This window comes from Aplidium turbinatum, chromosome 5, assembly GCF_918807975.1.
Source record: "Aplidium turbinatum chromosome 5, kaAplTurb1.1, whole genome shotgun sequence".
Taxonomy (NCBI): domain Eukaryota; kingdom Metazoa; phylum Chordata; class Ascidiacea; order Aplousobranchia; family Polyclinidae; genus Aplidium; species Aplidium turbinatum.
In genome coordinates, this window is record NC_137476.1 from 13,639,565 (window position 1) to 13,659,868 (window position 20,304).

The 20,304-nt window shown below is 40.3% G+C and overlaps 1 protein-coding gene across 2 annotated transcripts in view; it reads left to right on the forward strand.

Moving 5' to 3' along the window:
• LOC145769963 (uncharacterized) overlaps positions 1-5,327 on the forward strand; it is a 91,025-nt gene extending 85,698 nt beyond the window's left edge. For both annotated transcript variants that reach the window (XM_082581528.1, XM_082581529.1), the window contains 7 exons: positions 408-516; positions 819-1,013; positions 1,184-1,286; positions 2,982-3,140; positions 3,421-3,547; positions 3,750-3,907; positions 4,832-5,327. In XM_082581528.1, coding sequence (XP_082437654.1) covers positions 408-516; positions 819-1,013; positions 1,184-1,286; positions 2,982-3,140; positions 3,421-3,547; positions 3,750-3,907; positions 4,832-5,159 — 1,179 coding nt within the window. In that variant the 3' untranslated portion in view covers positions 5,160-5,327. The remainder of the gene's footprint in view (positions 1-407; positions 517-818; positions 1,014-1,183; positions 1,287-2,981; positions 3,141-3,420; positions 3,548-3,749; positions 3,908-4,831) is intronic.
• The last annotated feature ends 14,977 nt before the right edge of the window (positions 5,328-20,304 follow it).

Genomic DNA, 20,304 nt, shown 5'->3' on the forward strand with positions numbered 1-20,304 from the left:
CCGGCTCAACTAACCAAACCTTCCCCCTAGGCAATTTTCCGCGAAAAGTGATTTTCAGGGTAGAAGAGGTTGAAAGAAAATTAAAAAAAAAATCCAGTGGTCTTAGAATGTACTGTTGTATTTTAAAACCAAGGTTTTAGTTGGATTTGAAAAAGAAATGACTGGACTGGAAGTAATGCACTGATGCTGTGAAATTGTGTGCTACACAAGTACATCAGTATTTGGTTGCTTTTCTACCTTAGAATTTTACTGGCGAATTAAAAATCTTATTGGGGTATGTTTGTTCCAAAATGTGTAAAAAATATTGTATTTTTGCTTAAGATGAATAGAAAGCATTTCTTAACATATACATTTTTTCTTTATTTTTAAATCCGAAGTTTTATACTTGTGTTTTGTTACTTTTTCAGGAAATAAATGCTAATGGTGAACAAGTTTTTTCGACCTACTTGAAAAGTGTGGGCAATCGTCGAGTGATTAACATTGATGTGCAAGCCGAGGAATCTTGCTTTGTGAAAGGTGGCTTTTACTTTCTGTGTGAAAAAGTCGTTTTTGTAGAAATGCATTACTAGCAATTTTTTTTCTGCGCAAGTGGAAAAATGAAATTTTATGAACTTATAGAACACACTAAATCCGCAAGCAGGATACGATGTTGGGGTGATAGGCCATTTGCTATGCACCTTCTAACGAATGATTGACGAAACGTTTTGATGGACAGATTTGTTACGAAATGATCTAGAAAATCCTGTCTGGTTGCATTTCTGCAGTAATTCGTCAATTCCATTTTATCTCCAATTTTGATATTTCTTTTTGTAATTCAGTTCGAGCTTATGGTTCCGATCGATTCAACGCCTGGGACCAGGTTTCTTACACTCGCGTGGACGCAGTTTATCGTGAGATAGACAACAATAACTGGAGAAGTTTTGCTTCCGAATTAACTCTGCCTGGAACCGGAGCTTGCCTAAGAGTCTTTTGTGACGTCCCAGAGAACAACCTATACAGTGCTACATTCTCTGGTAAGTGCTATAAAATCAGTTAATCTACAATCGTTTTTAAATTATTGACTTTGGTTTTTTATGTTTCTAATGTTTAAAACAAATAATAGAAACGAATTAATTATAACCAAAAAACTTCAATCAAAACCTCAGCTGTGCCATTGCAATCAAGTAACCTCTTTTCGTTCTAGCTTCTCTTTACGATGATGAGCGTCTTGAAGCAGCAAAAAGTGATGAACAAGATCCTAATGTGATTGGCGTGTCACAGGAGGCGCTTTCCTACCTCAGCTACGAGTAAGTACGGATAGAATACAGCATATTACAAGAATCAATTGTATTTTCCCCTGGAGCATGGACAACACCATTCCTGAATTTTCATGTTCGTCCAGTTGTTTGCAGTGACGTATTTGTATATTTCTGGCATTGGCATTATCGATAGTTAAATTTTGTCATGTCGTATTTTTTGCTACATGTTTCTTATCTACTAAACTAAGCAACGCTATAATAAACAGGTTTCTTTACTTTTATCTCAGAATAAAGTAATTACATTTAGCATTTTCTTTTAAAAATACATTCTGCTTTAATGTAGGAATGAACTTAGCCCACTCTCTAATGAAGTTATCAGGTTTCTTCAAAAATTAATTAACGTCTAATGTTTACTCAAAGATATTAACTTTTCTCCTCAATATAGCCTAGCTTTAATCTGGAATAACACTGAGTGAGGCATGGCGGCATTTTGCATCGTACTTCGTCTGCTGAGTAGTGAACTTTGTCGCAGCCTGGTTAACACTTTCACTTTCAATCTTCTTGCGTTTGAGACCTCCACAGGTCACGTTGTCATATTCAGGTACAGCGGCCAATGGATTGTGTGCTCGTTGGACACCTGGCCGAGGGTTTATCTTTTCGCCGCCCCGGGTGCCCTATGAGTTGTAGTCTCTGGTTGTTGCCATTCGCTTTACAAACGTGAATTACCAGGGCCCACTACAAAGAGATTGGCAACATGACAAACTTCATTCAATTAAAAAGTTGGAAGATCTTATTACAGCATGAGAGAGCTTTTAAAACTACAGAAAGACCGAGCACAGAAAGGGAATGAAGAGGTATTCACTGTAGAATATTCAATTTGTTCGATGTTTCTCATGGCAAGGCTCTTCAAATGATTGACTTTCAAGGGGACAGAATTTTTTTGTTTGCTCAACGGGAACCTAGAAGGAGACGGTATATAGCAGGACTGGACAGGAAAGGACAACACGAGTAGTATAAATGAAGAGACGGAGAACGGACTTTTTGAAACGGACAAACAGCAGTTCTTCATCTGAAGAGGATTTACAAAGAGAAAAATAAAGTATGGTAAGTGTCAGTGAGAGTCGTGCAGCAGCTAACACAAATGCTACTGTGTTAGCTGAAACAGGTCAGCAGCTTTCAGAATTGCTCTCAACCGCTTTTCTCTTGGGCTATATCGCAGAAACTATCGTAAAGATAGGTCAAGAGACCTCAAAGCAAAATTTCAAAGTTATGGAAAACCACTAACTATTCACTGAGATGGAAAGCTGAAGGTTAATTTGACAGATGAGAAAATTGATAGACTTCCTGTTATTGTTTTGTTCTGATGTCGTTGATCTAAACGTCCATTTGTATCAGGACAAGCCAAGTGTGATGCCATATTGTTAATTAACATTTTGTTTGCATTGAGCATACCTTATATATTCATTTGCCATCTCCGCCTGAAGCAGACTGCGCATTCCATGCCGGACTGAGCCGTTCATGCCGGATGTTGTCTTGGTGGTCTGCTTCGTTTTCTTTTTTTCGTTGTTACACCTTAATTGTCGTTTAAAACAAAAAACACAATACAGTATGTCTTTTAATATCTAGGAAAAAAAAATATAAGCGTCCCGCTTATATATTTTCCTCCAACCTAAATTTTTGGCTACTTATAAGGACCACCCTAATTAAACATGCACGCTTTCAAACTTTATGCTTTGCTTCTAGCACTTTCAGCGATGGTTACTCGCGAGGGGGTGACAGAGCTTCATTTGTCATCAACATTCCACCAATCACCAACACAACACATCTGAGAGGTCCTTTCTATAGAGAGAAATTTGATTGCCTCCAAGCTCCTGTTTCTGACAATCATTTTCGCTTTTCAAGGTAGGATATTTTGCACTACTTTCCCTTACAAACTAAAACAGTTGGTGCAAGCAAAGACTCCTAACTCTTTAATGCAATGAATAGAGATTTCGGTCTCTGCGAGATTCCAGCGTTCGAAAGTAACAGCGATTACGGAATCACAATGTTGATGATGATCAAACCGTTGACTACCAATATTGTATTTTTTTAAGAAAAACAACATCCAAACAAGTCGCCTTTTTGCATGCACGAATATTGTTTCACTGTCAAACTTTCTTCTTACCTTTCTATTTTTGAATAGACCTGCTTCTGGAAAACTGGAATTCAATACAGTTCCAATAGATGAAAACAATATTTATTTCACTTGGCGTCCTCACAGTCTTATATGGTGGCCCAATCCCACAACATTCAGAGCTTGTTACATCAAGGTAACGTTTAATGAGTCTGCGTTTGCTGTTGCTATCTTTGCAGCCTACCAAGTGTTGCTGCTTTTATTTGTTACATTTTTTAGACACAAAAAAGTAGTTTTTGTTTCAGTTGATCAGCGTAGACAAAAATCTTAAACTCCTCTCACCACCGGATCAACCAACCTTACTGACCGTGAGGTTGTTTAATGTTTACCTTCTTTAGGTGAAGTTCACTGGCCGTGATCCCGCAGGTATACTTGTTCAAGTGAAAAGCAGTGTTGGTAGCCAACTTAAGGACTTAGGCCAGTTGTACGGAATTCGAGAAGATACAACTGTTGGAAATGACACTGTTGCTACAGCCTGCGTAGAATTCAAGTGCAGGTAAGCCTAATTTTAAGTAATTTTCAAAGCTTTGTCAACATTAAAAGCAATAATTGATAAAACCTAATTGACATTGCAAAAAGTGCTGTTCATCATCACTTTGTCGAATTCGTTGCTTCGTATTTATATGAAAGATTAACTCGGGGAACGGTGTTAAAAGCGATTTTGAATTGCATCGCATTTACGAATCAATATTTAGAACATCAGATGCTATGTTTGATAGCCGACCGTAAAAAGAATTCAAAAAAGCAGACAACAACTTCGTTCTTTGGGCCTTGCCCACACCTTCCCTAATCGTATTGTACTGGTCTTTCGTTAGTTGAACGTAACATTTTTGTCTACAGGGTACAAACGTCTGAACTACTAGCTTGGCGTTCCAATCAAATCGGCGTCTTTGTACTCTTCACTTCAATTACATTCTTGTATTCTTTTCGTAGTATAACTTGCGCAGCGTTTATTATCATTTTAGGTGAATCTACTACTGTAGTGCAACCGACTACAATAATATATCAATTCGACTTGTTTTCCCCGTCTTTGCCTTCTTCTGTCTAATATGTAATACAAGTCTAGTAAGAATACAGCACTTATCACGGTAGTTTTGACATCCGTCTTCTTCGTATATTTAAATTAATACTGGTACAACGTTTTCAATTGTAACCTAAGATATTTAATGACATGCTATGGTATAATAGTTTATTTTACCTGCAAATTCCAAAGTTTCAGTGGCACGCGCCTGATCATAAAAAGGGTTTTTATGTAGCCTGACCTAAAACCTAAAAAGTTTTGAAATTTTAAAAAAGGTCTTCGAGAAAAAATTAATTACAACGGCAATCGCATCGGCTATTGTTGAGGTTGAATATTTTAAGTGTACTGCTTTTATGATTATAAACAACACGTTTGAACATTTCTTTTTTTAATTTTTAGTTCAGTGTCTTCAAGCGGTGATGATATTCGAAGCGTTGTAAATGTCATACCAGCAAACCCCTCATGCAGACTCACAAATGAAACAGAACTCTTGAACAACTACTTGCTCAACAAGGAACCTGTAGCTGGTCAGGGCAACTTGCAGCAATATCGTATGTACGCTCCTCCAGACTCACTGGGCCACACTTACGGCATTTACACTGCTGAGAACACTGATCCCGTTACAGCAAAGCAACAAGCTCTGGGCAACTGTTTAGCTGGTGACAGCAGAGTTGTGTCAAATGTCATGGAAATTGACAACAATGTAGCTGTGACGTTTTCATGCTGACCTGTATCAAGATATTGAATGTGCTTATTTTAGTTAAAAATTTAGGCTTAAGTTGTAAATTGCATTTATTGGTTAATTTATTTAAAAATCTGTAATTTAATGCATCGTGCTCTACAAAGTAAGGAAGTGTGTTGCTGTTGCTGGTGAATAAATTAATTATTGTGAGTTGCTTTATCGAAGATTGTTAAATGAAAATATTTAGGCTACACAACTCACAGCAAAGCATCGGTTCTTAATCGATAGTTAATTCTCTACTTGTGGGACATGAGTGGAGTTACAGGAAGTAGCAGATCCAAGGAAGCGCTAGGTAGGCACTTTAACATATAGCCTACTTCTGCACCAAAGCAGTAACGCAATCATGTGTGACATCATAGAATTAGGTGACTTTTCAGCGCCAGATTTTGATTATGGTTAAAAAAGGTAGGACGATTTCGTTTATGAACTCAACTGATTGCAGTCATTGTAAGATCCTTCTTCCCAGAGGTGGGCACCCGCTACTTTTAAAGCAGCGCGCTACCGCTACTTAGACAAAAATAGCGCGCGCTACCCGCTACTAATTTACAAAAGTATCGCGCTACCCGGACCAAAGTAGCGCGCGCAACCGCTACTTCTTCCGCTACTTTTGTCTAAGATGACACTAGGAAACACTCTTCAAGTCCCTAGTGACGCAAAAATGACCTTGAAAATGAATGTTATCATATTGTTACCGGGACGTATCTTTCAACAACACGAGCATTTCAAAATGTGAGTCACTTAGTCCTGCCCGCTTTGGCTTAAGCACATCTTTTCCAACAGTGAAAAGTCTCTCCACGGCAGCACTGGAAGGAATGGGGGTGTTGTATTTAATGAACAGATGTTTAACTTGGTATTCGAAAAGCTCAAGGACTTGTTCCTGTCCGAAAAAAGGCGCTTACAATTGCTGTTTCTTTCTGCACCGACGTTTCACGGGATGGCGCCAACACACCAAAAAATTCATCCTCGGAGTCGTGAGTGGTGTTGGTGTCACTCTTGTCGGTATCAACCTGGCTTGATGTCTCCTGCAACCGTCGAATTACATCTGTTTTGACTTTTTCTCGCAGTGCGTCAGCATCATCTGTGGAAACGTAGTGCAGAAATTGTAGCCACGACGTCTTGAAGGAGGCATCAAGACATGATGCCATAACGCATTTCATGTCTTTGAAGCAGTCGTTGAATCGTTTCTTCACCCCTTCAAGGACTTTCACTCTCAACTCCTCACAGGTCACAAGATCCCTGATCTAGGTCAACTTCTTCGCGCAAATTGTAGGCTAATGGTTGGAAGCAAGACTCCGTAATACGCCTTGGACTCGCCCTGGAGAATGTCTAAAAAGCCTAGCAGATAGGCTTCATCACACGAAGATATTCGCCGAAGAAGTTGACGTCAGCTAGAAATAAATGAGTTGTTTAGAAATAAGATAAATTATGTTGTAAGTTGTAAGCAAAACAAATCACACAAAATTGCCCTGTAATGATTTCTTTTAACAAAAACCATCGTGTAAGAAAATTTTATCAGCAACAAACATCTTAGCTAACCATTTGTCAACTGTTTTACTACCCAATGCGATAAAACCTTATGTTTGGACATCTTAGCATAGGTGATGAGGCAATGCTCACTTCATGTAGGCTAGTCTATATAAACCATATACAATAATTTGGGTGTCCCACTTTTAGGCGACTTTTCAGGAAAATTAGGTTTGGGTCAAATTCTGACTGGATTTTCGTCATTGATTTCAAAAATGACGTTATTTTTTTCAATATGACGTCATCATGATGCGCCAGCTAGCGGATTTTTGCTATTTTGGCCTTATCACGAATATAGCAAGAGCTAGAGAGTTGGAACTTACGCCAAAATGACTGGAAGGGACAATTACCTATTTGTTGTCAACACAATGTGAAACGCTAACTGCAACAGAAAAGGAGTTATTTTGAAAAAACATGTTTTTTTCTCATTTTTGGACAAAAAATGAGAAACACGGCAATTTTGCTACAGTGACGCTTTTATTTCGGTTGTTAAGTTGCTGTGCTGCTCCACATTGTTTAACAATTAAGTACAGTGGTAGGAGTCTAGCATATTGTATTTACAATTGATGATTGTATACCTCAGCATTGATTTTTACATGCATGTTGCAATTACTAATACTAGCTAACTTTAAACCCTTGATCATTTCGTTCGAAGATCTACCAAACAAAACCACCATTCAACAAAACAACACAGTTCAATGAGATTATTTATTACACCATAGCCTACTGTGCAAAGCAGCACAAATGCGCAACTCTGTTTTGGCCAAATCATCTTGGTCATCTCGAATGAAGCCGTTCACAACGCGTTTCAGTCTGCCAATGAAGAGCTCTGTTCCTCGATTGTTGTTGTTGATCATACGCCAAAACACTGATGGAGATGAAAAACATGCAATGCATGGAGCCATCTTACTTTCTTCGGAGAAAAAATCACGTAAGTTGCCACGCTTCAAAAGCGATTGCTCGATATCAACGTTTCTTGGAAAACTTTTCTGTCTTGCCACATAATCATTCAGCAGCAAAAGGCGGGGCTTCAGCGTGAGAACTTAAAGCAACGTTTTTAGGGCTCAACCATTGGGATGCATTTTCAATGAAATGTTTCAGAACAGCATTGAATACTGGTTCATCAACAGATTTATATGCAAGTAATAAATCTCTTGTAAACAGTACAATTGAGGGACCGTCAGCAGCGGAAGGTTTAAGATGGATGACTAAAAATGCTGGCCCATAAACACAAACAATGAAAGAAACCATTCGTTGAAGTTTAGGGATATCCTGAGGCCCAACACAATACCCAAAAATCAGCATTCTTAAGTAACCACCCGCTGTTGTTATCCAACGCGCATGGGACACGCTTTCTTGACGATAAACAAGTAAGCGTTTCAAATTTCCTGGAACGTCCATCACTAAATGAGCTGCCAGAGCAAGAAGACACTTATGGTCGCTCTGAAAAAATGAATCTTTACCTTCTTTGTTGTGCTCAGAAAATCATAAATTCTTGGCTTTTAAATGATTTGCGGCTATTGCTGTGATGGAAACTTTACAATCTTGTCGGATTTTCAGATGTTGGGGCTTAAGTATTGGTATTTTCTTAATTATCTTCATCAAACCACCATCTTCGTATGCATTAAGGCCTTTCACTTTGCCTTCCAAAAAGCTTTTTGCGTGTGTAAAATAAATCTCGTTTACATGGAAGAGACATTCAAGAGTGTGTACCACTACTACCACTGTACTTAAATGTTAAACAAGGTGGCACAGCTTGGCAATCGAAATAAAAGCATCACTAGCAAAACCCAAGCAAAATTGCCGTGCTTATCGTTTTTTTTTTTTGTCCAAAAATCAGCAAAAATATGTTTTTTTCAAAATAACTCCTTTTCTGTTGCAGTTAGCATTTTATATTGTATTGACAACAAATAGGAAATCGTCCCTTCCGGGCATTTTGGCGCAAGTTCCAACTCTTTAGCTCATACCATATTCGTGATAAGGCCAAAATAACAAAAATCCGCTAGCTGGCGCATCAAGATGACGTCATAATGAAAAAATAACGTCATTTTTGAAATCAATGACGAAAATCCAGTCAGAATTTGACCCGAACCTAATTTTCTCGAAAATTCGCCTAAAAGTGGGACACCCTAAATTATACAACTTTACTTAGGCTATTATTAAAATGAACATTATCGATTTCATACCTTGATCGCAGCTCCACTCCAGAAAACGAGATTCCCAAAAGACCGAAACTTTGCAACCAATCCGATTATATAGGCTATTGTAATATAGTTGCTTGACCACGCCAGTGTTGCAAAAAAACGAGTATTTTTTCACTTTAAATTAAAAAGTAGCGGGTAGCCGAGTGCGACTGGAAAAAAGTAGCGCCGCTACCGCTACTTTAAAAAAAATAGCGCCGCTACTGCAGCCGCTACTCCAACTAAAAAGTAGCGCCGCTACGGCTATTTTTATCAAAAAAGTAGCGCGGTAGGCCTACTGCCCACCTCTGCTTCTTCCACTCAGTTCAGTTACAGAATAAAAAAGAATAATGGCGGAGATGTGAATCGAACCACACCATCGAAATGGCTATTCCCTTGCCCTAATCCGTTGGCCACGGGTTTAATGGCGTTACATCCACTTAATTTACCTTGTATTAAAATTCTTTAATGCTCAGAAAATCACGTGCTAAGTCACATGACTGTGATTTCATATGTCACGCATGATTGCGTTACTGCTTTGCCACAGAAGAATACGTTGAGTCAACTGAAGTAGCGTAGCACCGCAATATGCCGCCCTTGCATTTTTGCACGAAATGCCGCCCCACTTAACACCGTCGTAAAAGCTGATTAAAATTACACACAGCAGAAGAATTATGGCAGTGTTTGTTTAGTTTTATTGAAAGTTCAAAATTCAATACGTTCAGCTTTGTTAAAGCAAATTCAGAAATTAAATCGTCAAAAGATAATGTCTCGACTAAATCACTTTCAATGAACAGTAGGCTATTGCTAGCGCAGACAGCCTGCTTTCTCCTATAGTCGATCTCAAGTACGATTTTATCAACTTAAGTTTTGAAAAACTTCTTTCACAGCTTGCGATAAAAACGGCAACAGTAAGGTAAAGCTTAAGACTCATAAATGAATAAAGTATTGATTCACATAAACGATGTTTGCTTCCGATGATCCCACTGCGTGAACTCCTGCAAGGTTAAGTGAGTGGTTTCCACATAGGATAAATAAGGCCTCAGGAGTCAGGACTAATATTTTTTATACTGCATTTTACTCCAGTGTGGACTCCTGCCATGGTGGAAGCATTGTCGTATGCTTGGCCTCTACACATCATTATGTCTAAGCCATTTTGCTGAAGCTCATTGAGAATAGACTTAATAATTTCGTCTGCATTTTTTACGTGCAGTGGGAAAAAAATCAGAAAGAATTCCTTTATTTGTACCTCGTTATTACTGTCGATTTTGAGGTATTTAACATTTACAATAAAAGCCATTTCATCAAATATGAGAGTCGTCAGGAGTACTGTCAAGTAAAATTGGGAACTACTTTGCTGTCTATCTCCTCCAGCATGAGATCTTTTACCTTTTTTCTAAAAAGCTCAATTAATTTTTTTTGGATAGCTGGTGAAAGGTATGTGCTATGCTCTTTTTGGAGAGTTTGGTACTAAAAATGTGTTTATAAATGACTGTAATTTACTGTAATTTGCAAGGAGTTTTAAAATTTCAAGAAAATTTTCCTGGTTCCTTGAATTAAAAACTTCTCGATGACCACAAAAGGAAGATTTTGTTTACTGAGAAACTTTATGACTGCGATTACGCTCTGTAAGATTTCTCTCCATCTATTTTTTCCCTTTATTTATAAGAACTTGGATTTTTTTTGTCAGTTGTTTGATGAACCTGAAGCCTCAGTGCGAGCTCATTCCCTTTATCAAAGCACTGCTTGTTAAGCTTTGAATTTTCATGATTAGAAATGCATGGATTAAGACACCAAAAATTTACAAAAGGTTTGAAAACAAATGGAGAATTATCATTTCTCGATTGAAATAATCTGCAGCAGAAACAATAGGCTATAATCCAGAGTGGCTATTCAAATATAGCAACCATGATCTGAGAACTTCATCACCATTCTTTAGTGTCCTATAAAACCACATTTTGATCAGAAAGCTTATAAGGATTCCTTCTCTTTGTCTCCTTTAATTACTCTACTCGCCGGCTTGAATGGCCCTTCTTTATTCTGAAACATTTCGGGTCCTAATTTGATCATCTCAACTCTCATGTTATTGTGAAGAAAGGGGCGTTCTTTCCGGCTATCAGCACAAGGCTGAGCACTCACTAGTACCGCGAGCAGTTGCGATTCGCTAACCATAATGGTGTAGCTTCCACGCTAGCCATTGTGGTTAGCGAATCGCAACTGCTCGCTGTACTAGTGAGTGCTCTGAGGGAGATCGTGGGGCACGTGCCTTCCGAATGGCAACCCGGGCTTGCCATAGATAGTAGGGTTCCACAGAACGTGGAAGCGAGGGTGCCGATCTGCGTCCTGACATCGTCTTGCAACGCCCTGATGGTGTCACGGTCGTATGTGACATGCCCGTTCGATAACGGTGCGGATTCTCTTCGAAAAGCCGCCTACAGGAAACACGACAAGTACGGCGAGTTATGTGTCAACATAAAGGAAGACAGGAAGCGCCCTTGCAGGGACGTCCTGTCACTTTCGTTCGTCGTAGGCTCCCTCGGAAGCTATGCCCCGACGAGCTCTCGAGCTCTGACAGCTTTGGGCGTTCCTGCTCGTGAGGTAGCAGAGGTGGCTAGAAAAGTGGCCTTCCTCTCAATCGAAGGATCCTTCCGCGTCTGGAAAGCTTGGAACGCCGGACTCACTTGTGGAGGGGCTACGTCATAGAAAAGACGACTTCAGCGATCAGAAACTTATTCCCAAATAACAGAAACGTTGCAGTAAGTATCCGAGCGCGCAAGACAGCAAACCGTTTGGATGTTATAACCTTATATTAATTGCCTAAAATTCATCACCTTAGATCATCACTTTATGTCTATAAACCAGTGCCACTATTTTTATAATGCTCCAGTCTTATCAAACCCAAACATTCAAAAATAAACAAAGGAAAGGAATAAAATGCCTCATGTGCATTGTGAATCGAGACTGGTTTAACAGCAATTAAGTAACTTCAATCATCACTAGATCTCTATGTATTAATCAATTAAATGTTTCGAATTATCATACGCTGCCTTCGCCTTGTGACACTGTTCTTGCCCGCTCGGATCAACCTCGCTCTGCTTTCAACGTATTGATCAACACGATCCCCTGATCAACTCGATGCAGCCTCAAAATTTTCACCCCAATTTTCTACTTTTACCGGTAATGTAGCCTATCAGTGCCTCTGGATTCGATCGCTAGCCTTCCCGACCCAGCTGGGCGAACCTGCCTCAACGTCTAGTCAGTGCACATCCGTGCTCGCCGAATCAAAGCTTGCTCTTCTCCAGTGAGTATTTATTACACTCCCACCTACATATTTTTTTGTTTGTATTGATTAATCGAGCCTCTGCTCCACATTTTTATTCGAATTTTGTCTGCCACGAGAGCCAAATTATCCTTAAATAGTTCGACTCTCTTCCTCGTGGTAGACCACAATTTTATCCGCTCTGCCTACTGGAAGACCGGACATAAGAGTCAAAGTACCTGCGCCGAGGACGCGTGAAGGAGACGTGGGCGCCGCCCGGCGGTCAATTACTGCCGGCTCCAGCAGTAGTAAGAGATGCATGTCCATTGCCCCGTTGGTACAGACGGCGGGTACAGGCGGGTACAGGCGGGTACAGACGGGTATTGGCGTCGTTACCGGGTACAGACGGCGGGTACAGACGGTAGGTGCAGACATGTGCAGATACGAAAGTATTGGTTTATTTTTTTTAAATCCGATAAACAATGATTGTTTTTGAAATAAGTTTTCTGCAGCAAGGACATGTACTAATTTTTTGTTCACAAGTTCGGCAACAACCTAAATGACCGCACGGTAAAAGTATAATATTGGTTCGTTTATCTAAGCAGACAACACAAAGATTGTTGTTACTGTAACATCAATTATATTTTACACAAGTAGGTTACTACATGAGAATAGAATATATATTTGGTAGCAAGGATCTTTAAACATAAATTTCATTTTGTCAATACTGATAAAGTGTTTTAATTAGCGATACGAACGTCAAATTAATGCAAAAGGATGTTGATTCATTAAGCAGAATGAAAACTCTCAAACCCTTTGTATATATGCGTAACTTGGTTTGCATCCTGAAGTAGACTTGTTTAACCCTCTGTCTACCGTGGGGTCCAATGGACCCCAAAACAAATTTTGTTCTGCGATTTCTCAGGACATATAGCAGATGCGATATTGATATACCTTGACTTTTCACAGCTTTGCTTGATCTTTAGGACAATATAATAATTATTGATCTCAAACAAAAGTTGGTAGCTTAGAAAAAAATAATAGCATCTTGTACCGTGGGGTCCAACGGACCCCAAGCCTGCTGCATTCGAAGTAATATTGTATTACAACAGCACTAAAAGAGTAGTCGACACTATTGACACAATGGTTAGGAAATACACTTCCAAAAGAATGACGAGAAGATGGCCGATAGCTCTATTTTACAATATGATCGATGTCACTGCTGTCAATGCTTTTATGATATGGCATCAATTGCAAGGACAAAATAACAGCATGACACTGAAGCATGCATGCATGAAAGAGAAGAAACTTTTAGATCCAACTAGGAAAAGAGCGCTGCTTGCTGGATTACCAGCTTCGACTTCAATATCAACAAGACATCTAAATCCGCAACAAAATAAAAGAAACAGCTATTGAAGATCAGGCGCTAAAATCAAAGAAGGCTAGATGCTATCTTTGCAACATACACAAACATCAAAAGTGCAGACAATTCTGTGTCACTTGCAAACTCAACGTTTGCCAAGAACACTCGCAACTCATTCGCAACGAATATATAATATATATACTCAATAATATATAAACTCACAACATTTCTTATGAACTAATATGTAAGCCTAATACGCGCTTTTTAGCCAAACCTCTCAATAGTGTGGCCATTGCTCAAGAATAGACCAATTACATATCAATTTGCTTTGTGCCAGGCCGGGCTACTGTATGATTTGTTTGTTAAATTTTGGGTATTTTTGTTTTTTCTACAGTGTTTATAAGTTATGATTTTTGTAGTCGGTTTCTTCCTTTCCTATTGAGCTTTAATTTCATCATCGGAGCTGATTTTTTTTGTTCAAAACAAGTACTTTAAAATTTGGGGTCCAATGGACCCCAACGGTAAAACTTGCATGTTTTTTTTTCGGTAGACAGAGGGTTAAACTAGCCTAGTAAGCAGAATGCAAGCATAATGAATTCATAGCCAATTAATATATCCAGAAGTTTAATATTGAGTTGCTTATGGAATAATTTGTACCAAAACATGTAAGCAAAGTTTAAGATTGAGTTGGGTATGGACTAATTAAAGCTGAAACATGTCCCCAAGTTGATTTCAATTAGACGTTAAATGTGATTGTAACCTTTTACAAAGCTTAATTTCATTTTTTTAAACGCTTTAGCAAGGAAACAACCTATGCTTGCGGTTATTTAACGTTACAGGATACCTTTGTGTCATCGCTTCTGTTTCATGATACTGCGCATTGAATGTTATAATCACATCTCGCAGGCGTTCATAATTATCTTGCCTTAATTTCTGTCATTAAAATTACATTACATATTATATTACATTACATTATACATTACATAAGAGAGTTTGTGAATGACCTGATTTTAATTATTTTTCATCTTCGCTTCGAAGTACTGCAATAATTATTATTCCAATACAAGTCCTAAGCACACCTAAAGCATATACTTGAAGATCATAAAGGTTAACGTTATTTCTATTTCTTGCTCAACCAACATAAAATATCAACCTCACAAAATATTAGCTAATGTAGTGTTGCTGATTTAAACTGCAGATCTTTTGGTTCTAGGCATATAGAGCATCACGATTTAAATACCATAAACGAATATTTGTTTTTCTTCTCGTACAATTCGTAGTGGGAGCTGATCGCGTTTAAGTTAGCAAACTGTCTGTATGTATATGTTTTGTATATGTTCTGTATGTGTCTGTATGTTTTGTTAATTTTTTATCGGTTTGGTTGCAGCCATGTTTTTTTGTGAAGCTGTTTGCTTGCAGGAGTGGAGTTTTCACTATTGATTCTGGTGGATAGGTCTATTGGTTCGATTCCAGGTCTTTCCGAATACTGTGTTGCATTCTTATGGGGAGTGGATCTTTCGAGTTTCATAATTTAGAATGGTGTAACCTTCGTGATTTGCGATAAGTTTGTGCCTACAAAATGTCAATTTTGAAACTGAACCAAAGTTAAACACATATAACGATAACATTTTACTTTACTTGTATACAGAAATACCAAAAGTATTAATTATTTCCAACCATATAATACCACCCATTCGTTTAGAATCGACAAAACCCATTTTTTTAAACAAGTTTGAACACGATTTATATGAAATTAGCGGTTTATTTTAAATCGATCACAATATCGTTTCAAATTGATTTTGTGACAATTAAGGTTTTATTTTAGTTTTCCGTGAATGTTTATTTATTTACATCATGTAAAGGTACGATTTTTCTTTTTTTTCATTTCACTGTGTTATTGTTTGGTAAATTTTTGTTAATATCTCAGCATTTTGTGTAACTTTAAGTGTTTTGTAAGATCTAAACAAAAATCAAGCAATCTGATACATTTCATGGTAACTTTAGAACAGGTCGTCGTCGTCGTCGTCGTCTGAGCTTCTGGGGCCGAGGGTCTATCCTTTTACCACCCCAGATTCACGATGTTCCTGGACTACACTGGAAGGCTGCTAGAGAGCAGCCAGTCTTTAGTTTCATCATCCATGACGCGCAGACCTTCCACTCCATTAGGTGGCTTGAAGATGGTACAGTCATTGATGATGTGGTCTGCGGTCTGTTTCTCGGCACCACATTCACAGGAGGAGGAAGAAGCCATTCCCCATTGGTGCATGGTTGAGCGGAAAATCCCGACGCCCGTACGGAGACGGTTGAGGCGCACCCATGCCTGTCTTTGTAGTGTCAGGCCGATGGGGCTTGTGTCGGCGTCGGGGATGAATGAATGGAGTCTGGTGGTGCTTGACCTCCATTCAGAATTCCATTTATGGTCCGCCCAAGTAGCCGCAGAGATGTCTTGTTCATCAGCTTCGTTGGTCAGAAGCCGAGCGGCTGGCACGAATGGGTGTCTTGATTTCAGTCGACGGGGGTGCCCGTTTGGGAAGGCAGAGATCTTGTGGTGGAGAAGATGATTAGGCTCTAGTGCCCGTCGACCGCGGGACAAAGTGGCTTCTTCGCGACGAAGCTCAGCAGGTTGGATGCCAGCGAGAATGGGGAGATTGTCCAATGGTGTGGGACGCAAGCATCCGGTCACTGTGCGCAGGGCGCTGTTTATGGCAGTGTCGATGTTGTGGCAGTGAGCACTGCGGCACCAGACAGATGCACAGTACTCTGCTGAAGAGTAGACAAGGGCTAAGGCTGCTATTCGCAAAGTGTCAGCCCTCGCCCCCCAGCTAGAGCCTGCCAGGCGTTTCAGTAGCGCAGCGCGGGATGTCAGTTTCTTGCGCAGTGACACCAAATGGTGGCGGTATGTGAGCGATCTGTCTAGTGTCACCCCAAGATACCTTGGCTCGGGGCAGAAGGACAGAGATTTTCCGTTGTTGTGGACATGTAGCTCACGATCAGCTTCCCGATTGTGTAGGTGGAAAGCTGCCGCCACAGTTTTGGTTTCGCTGAGTTTCAGTCGCCAGTTCTGGAGATAAGCTGAGATGGTTTGCATGTCCTGGCTCAAGGTGTCTTCTAGATTTTCCCACGACTTTGTGGAGTGGAGAATTGCCAGATCGTCCGCATAAGCGTATTTTGCGGAGACCGTGATTGGCAGGTCGTGGGTGTAGATGTTGAAAAGAAGTGGAGCCAGGACCGATCCCTGTGGGACGCCGTTTTTCAGGCGTCTCAGTCTGCTTCGCCGTGGGTTGCCGGTGGTGAGGGTGAAGCTTCGATTCCTGACAAGTTCCATAATCATATGGACCATATGTCGGTCATGAAGCAGGCGAAGCAGCTTGTAAGTAAGGCCGCGATGCCATACAGTATCGTAGGCAGCTGTGAGATCTCGAAAGACAGCGCCGGCCTTCTTTTTTGCCTCAAAGCTGTCCTCGATGTCTTGGGTCAACAGTGTGACCTGATCTACAGTGGATTTTCCGCGCCGAAACCCAGCTTGCTCTTTTGGAAGGAGCGGGTCGATGATTGGGTTGACGCGGGCATAGATCAGTCTTTCGAGGATCTTGAAAGGAACACAGAGGAGGGATATCGGACGATAACTTCTTGGGTCCTCTGGTGGCTTGTGAGGCTTAGGGATCGCAGCTACTAAAGCTCTTCTCCAGATTTTTGGGATTGTGAGGTGGTGCAGGCAGGAAGAGAGGAATCTACGTAACCAGGACTTTAGGGCGTGGCCAGCATGGAGCACAAGCTCAGGGCAGATCTTATCGGGCCCTGGAGACTTGTGTGGTTTCACTAGGCGGAGGGCGGTGGCGAATTCCTCTGGGGTGAAGTCTCCAGAGATTGTTTCTTCTGGTGGTGTTTCCACTCGCCATAGGGCAGATACTTCCTTGGCAACAAGGCGGGATACCTTGCGGTCCTTTGTCTTGTACACCCCGTTCTGCACTAGCTGGGAAGCGATGGCATTAGCAGAAACGGGGCACTGACAAGGGGAGTTTGCTGAGCGCCCAGTGAGGTTGTTGATGATGCTCCATGCTTTGCGGCTTGAGTGTGAGAAGACGATGGTTTGGACAGCTTCGTGCCACCGCTCAAGCTTCTTTGTGTCCAGCCGCTCAAGTAGTCTGGTGGCGGTGGTGTTAGAAGCAGCACCACTTGTGGCGCTTAAGTAGGAGCGATAGAGAGCTTCACACTCAGAGTCCCATCATGGTTTATAGCTGGTTTGATGGCCACGTGGTATTGTGGCCTTTGCCGCAGTTATTATGGCATTGCAGAAGTCCTGGTATGCCTCGTCTGCGTTGCATGTTTCAGTCGGTGGTAATTTTGCAGCAGACTCATTGGTCAGGAGGCTGTATTGATTCCAATCGGCTTTTTTGAAGTTCCATCGCTTCACCGGTGAACTCGGGACAGGAGCCACAAGTTTTGGGGCGATGATGAGGGACGGCCGGTGTTGGGACCGCGGGAACTTCTCAAGCACACGTCTGTCTGGAAGAGAGCTGTCGACACTCGCGAAGGCCAAGTCAGGGTTTGTCCCTGTTCCCCAGCGGCCGGAGTGAAAACTGGCTGGTTCCTTTGGATTGAATAGGAGGGAAAGATGGTTTGTAGAGGCCCAGTCAGCCAGCAATTCTCCGTCGCTGCTTGTGTTGTTGTAGCCCCAGTCGATGTGCTGGCAGTTGAAGTCGCCAGCGTAGAGACTGGGGGTGGGGAACGTTGGAAGGGATGATGGCAACATTCGCGAGGGTGGGGGCTTGTAGATGTTGACGATGTTGTAGTCTGAGATACATATGCATACCCACTCAATCTCGGCATCAGTTGGGGATTGGTCGACAAACGTCCACTTCAGGCTCTCATGCACAAACGTGGCAATGCCGTGCTTCCTGCTTAAGGTAGACCCGGCTAGCGTGTAGTTGGGAATGGCTAGCCTATCTGCAGAAGTGCAGTGGGTCTCCTGGAGGAGGATGACGAGTGCCCGGTTGGTATGGGCAAGCTGCTCCACAACTTTGGTCTTGCTTGTTGTGTAGCCTTCTATGTTGAGCTGCAGAATGGTGGGGCGTCTGAACTTGCTATCAATTGCCCCTTGCAGCTGTGCCGTCTGGGTGGAGGCTCTTTGTTGACTAATTTCGTTTCTCATCTGGTTGAAAGCAGATGGTACTCACAGGATGGGGCACGAGGAGCCATTTGTCGTCCATCCCTTAATGGAATAGAACAGGTCTGAACCGGTTTTGATGAAAATATGCTTGAAAACACATGATGATGCTTTATTAAATGCCCACGTGTATCACCACGAGCCAAACCAGTTGCAATAATTTTGTTTCACGACATCAAAAAGCTTTGTGTTCGTAGATTTTAATAATTGTTTGGTCTGTAATTGACTTAACCGGTTTGTTTGCCATCAACTTACGTTTAAACATAAGAAAATTACTTGAACGCTCTACTTGGATACATAGTACCATACCATTTACGCGTGATGATTACTTTTAACAACTGCAAACCAATGACGCCAATTTGTTCAACAGATCCATTAAGTAAAGGTTTGTTTATCAATATCCGCAACTATTTCTATTGCCTTTTCACCATTGAATCGGTTCCTTGGACTTTCTTTTGTCGTATGTTGTGTAATGTTTAATTTTTAAAAATGTGTTATTTGAACAATTTTCCGCTTTTATGCTTATCCTCATCTCAAACAGATTGCTTGTGAAGACCTAGGGACGGTAGATACCGGGACGCGCAACTCCGTTGTTCCGCCAACATTAGAAGGGTCAATTGCCAATTTGACATTTTTTTCACGCTTTGTTGCTCGCTTGTTTTCAACTAAAAACCTTAAATTACTTTAAAACCAACTTCATTCTTCTTATATAACCTATAAAATGTACATTATTTTGTAAATCAGAAAAAATCGTAACCCTTCTAGTGTTGCAGATAAGCCAAAAGCGGATGTAGTTGCGCATCCCGATATTCTACTGTCCCTAGTGAAGACCGTATATTTAATAGTTTCCATATTTGAGTAAAAATTTCCATGTTTCATTTAACTCTTTTATCTTGTTCCTACATCTAAACTTATTGTTTGGTTCCTACTGAACTGTCTTTTGGTCACATGTTCCTGGTGCTTCATCTTTATTACCCTATCTCACTTAGAATACACTAGTTTGTGGTTAGTCTATGTGATACTCACGTATACACTTTGTACTAGTTTTTACTTCCAGACAGTAGATTCATCCTATTTATCTTCACTTAATCTTACTGTACAACTGCTTTAATTTTTTCTAAACACCTCTTCTTTGGTCTTTCTCTGATCATATTGGATCAAAACTTAATAAGTTTACCAACTAGTTTTTCTGTCTTTACACATCCATCGTATTTTACCACTACTCGTATGTTTTTTCACAGATATTAATCCAAAGGTAAAGATTTAATTTTGTGTAACATTTTCAAAATAACCTCAAACGATTATTTAAGACATGTACAAAATATCATAAAATTATCTTTCAACCTAAAAACAAGAAAAAAAAATGTATATCTATGCAATACTTTTCACTAAACACAGATGCAAAATTGTTAAATCACTCAGTTTTGATAATCACTGTCTGTTACACAATAACAATCTATCTTTTGCTTGATAAAAACGTTTTTTCTTTTAGATAAGTCACATGTACACACCTTTCCACAGTGATTGTCTAACAAAGTGGTGCTCCTTCCACAACACTTACTCGAGATGTTTGTGGTGACGTATTTGTATTTAATATGATTATGTTATGCTAACTGTAAGCTACCAAACAAATTCTA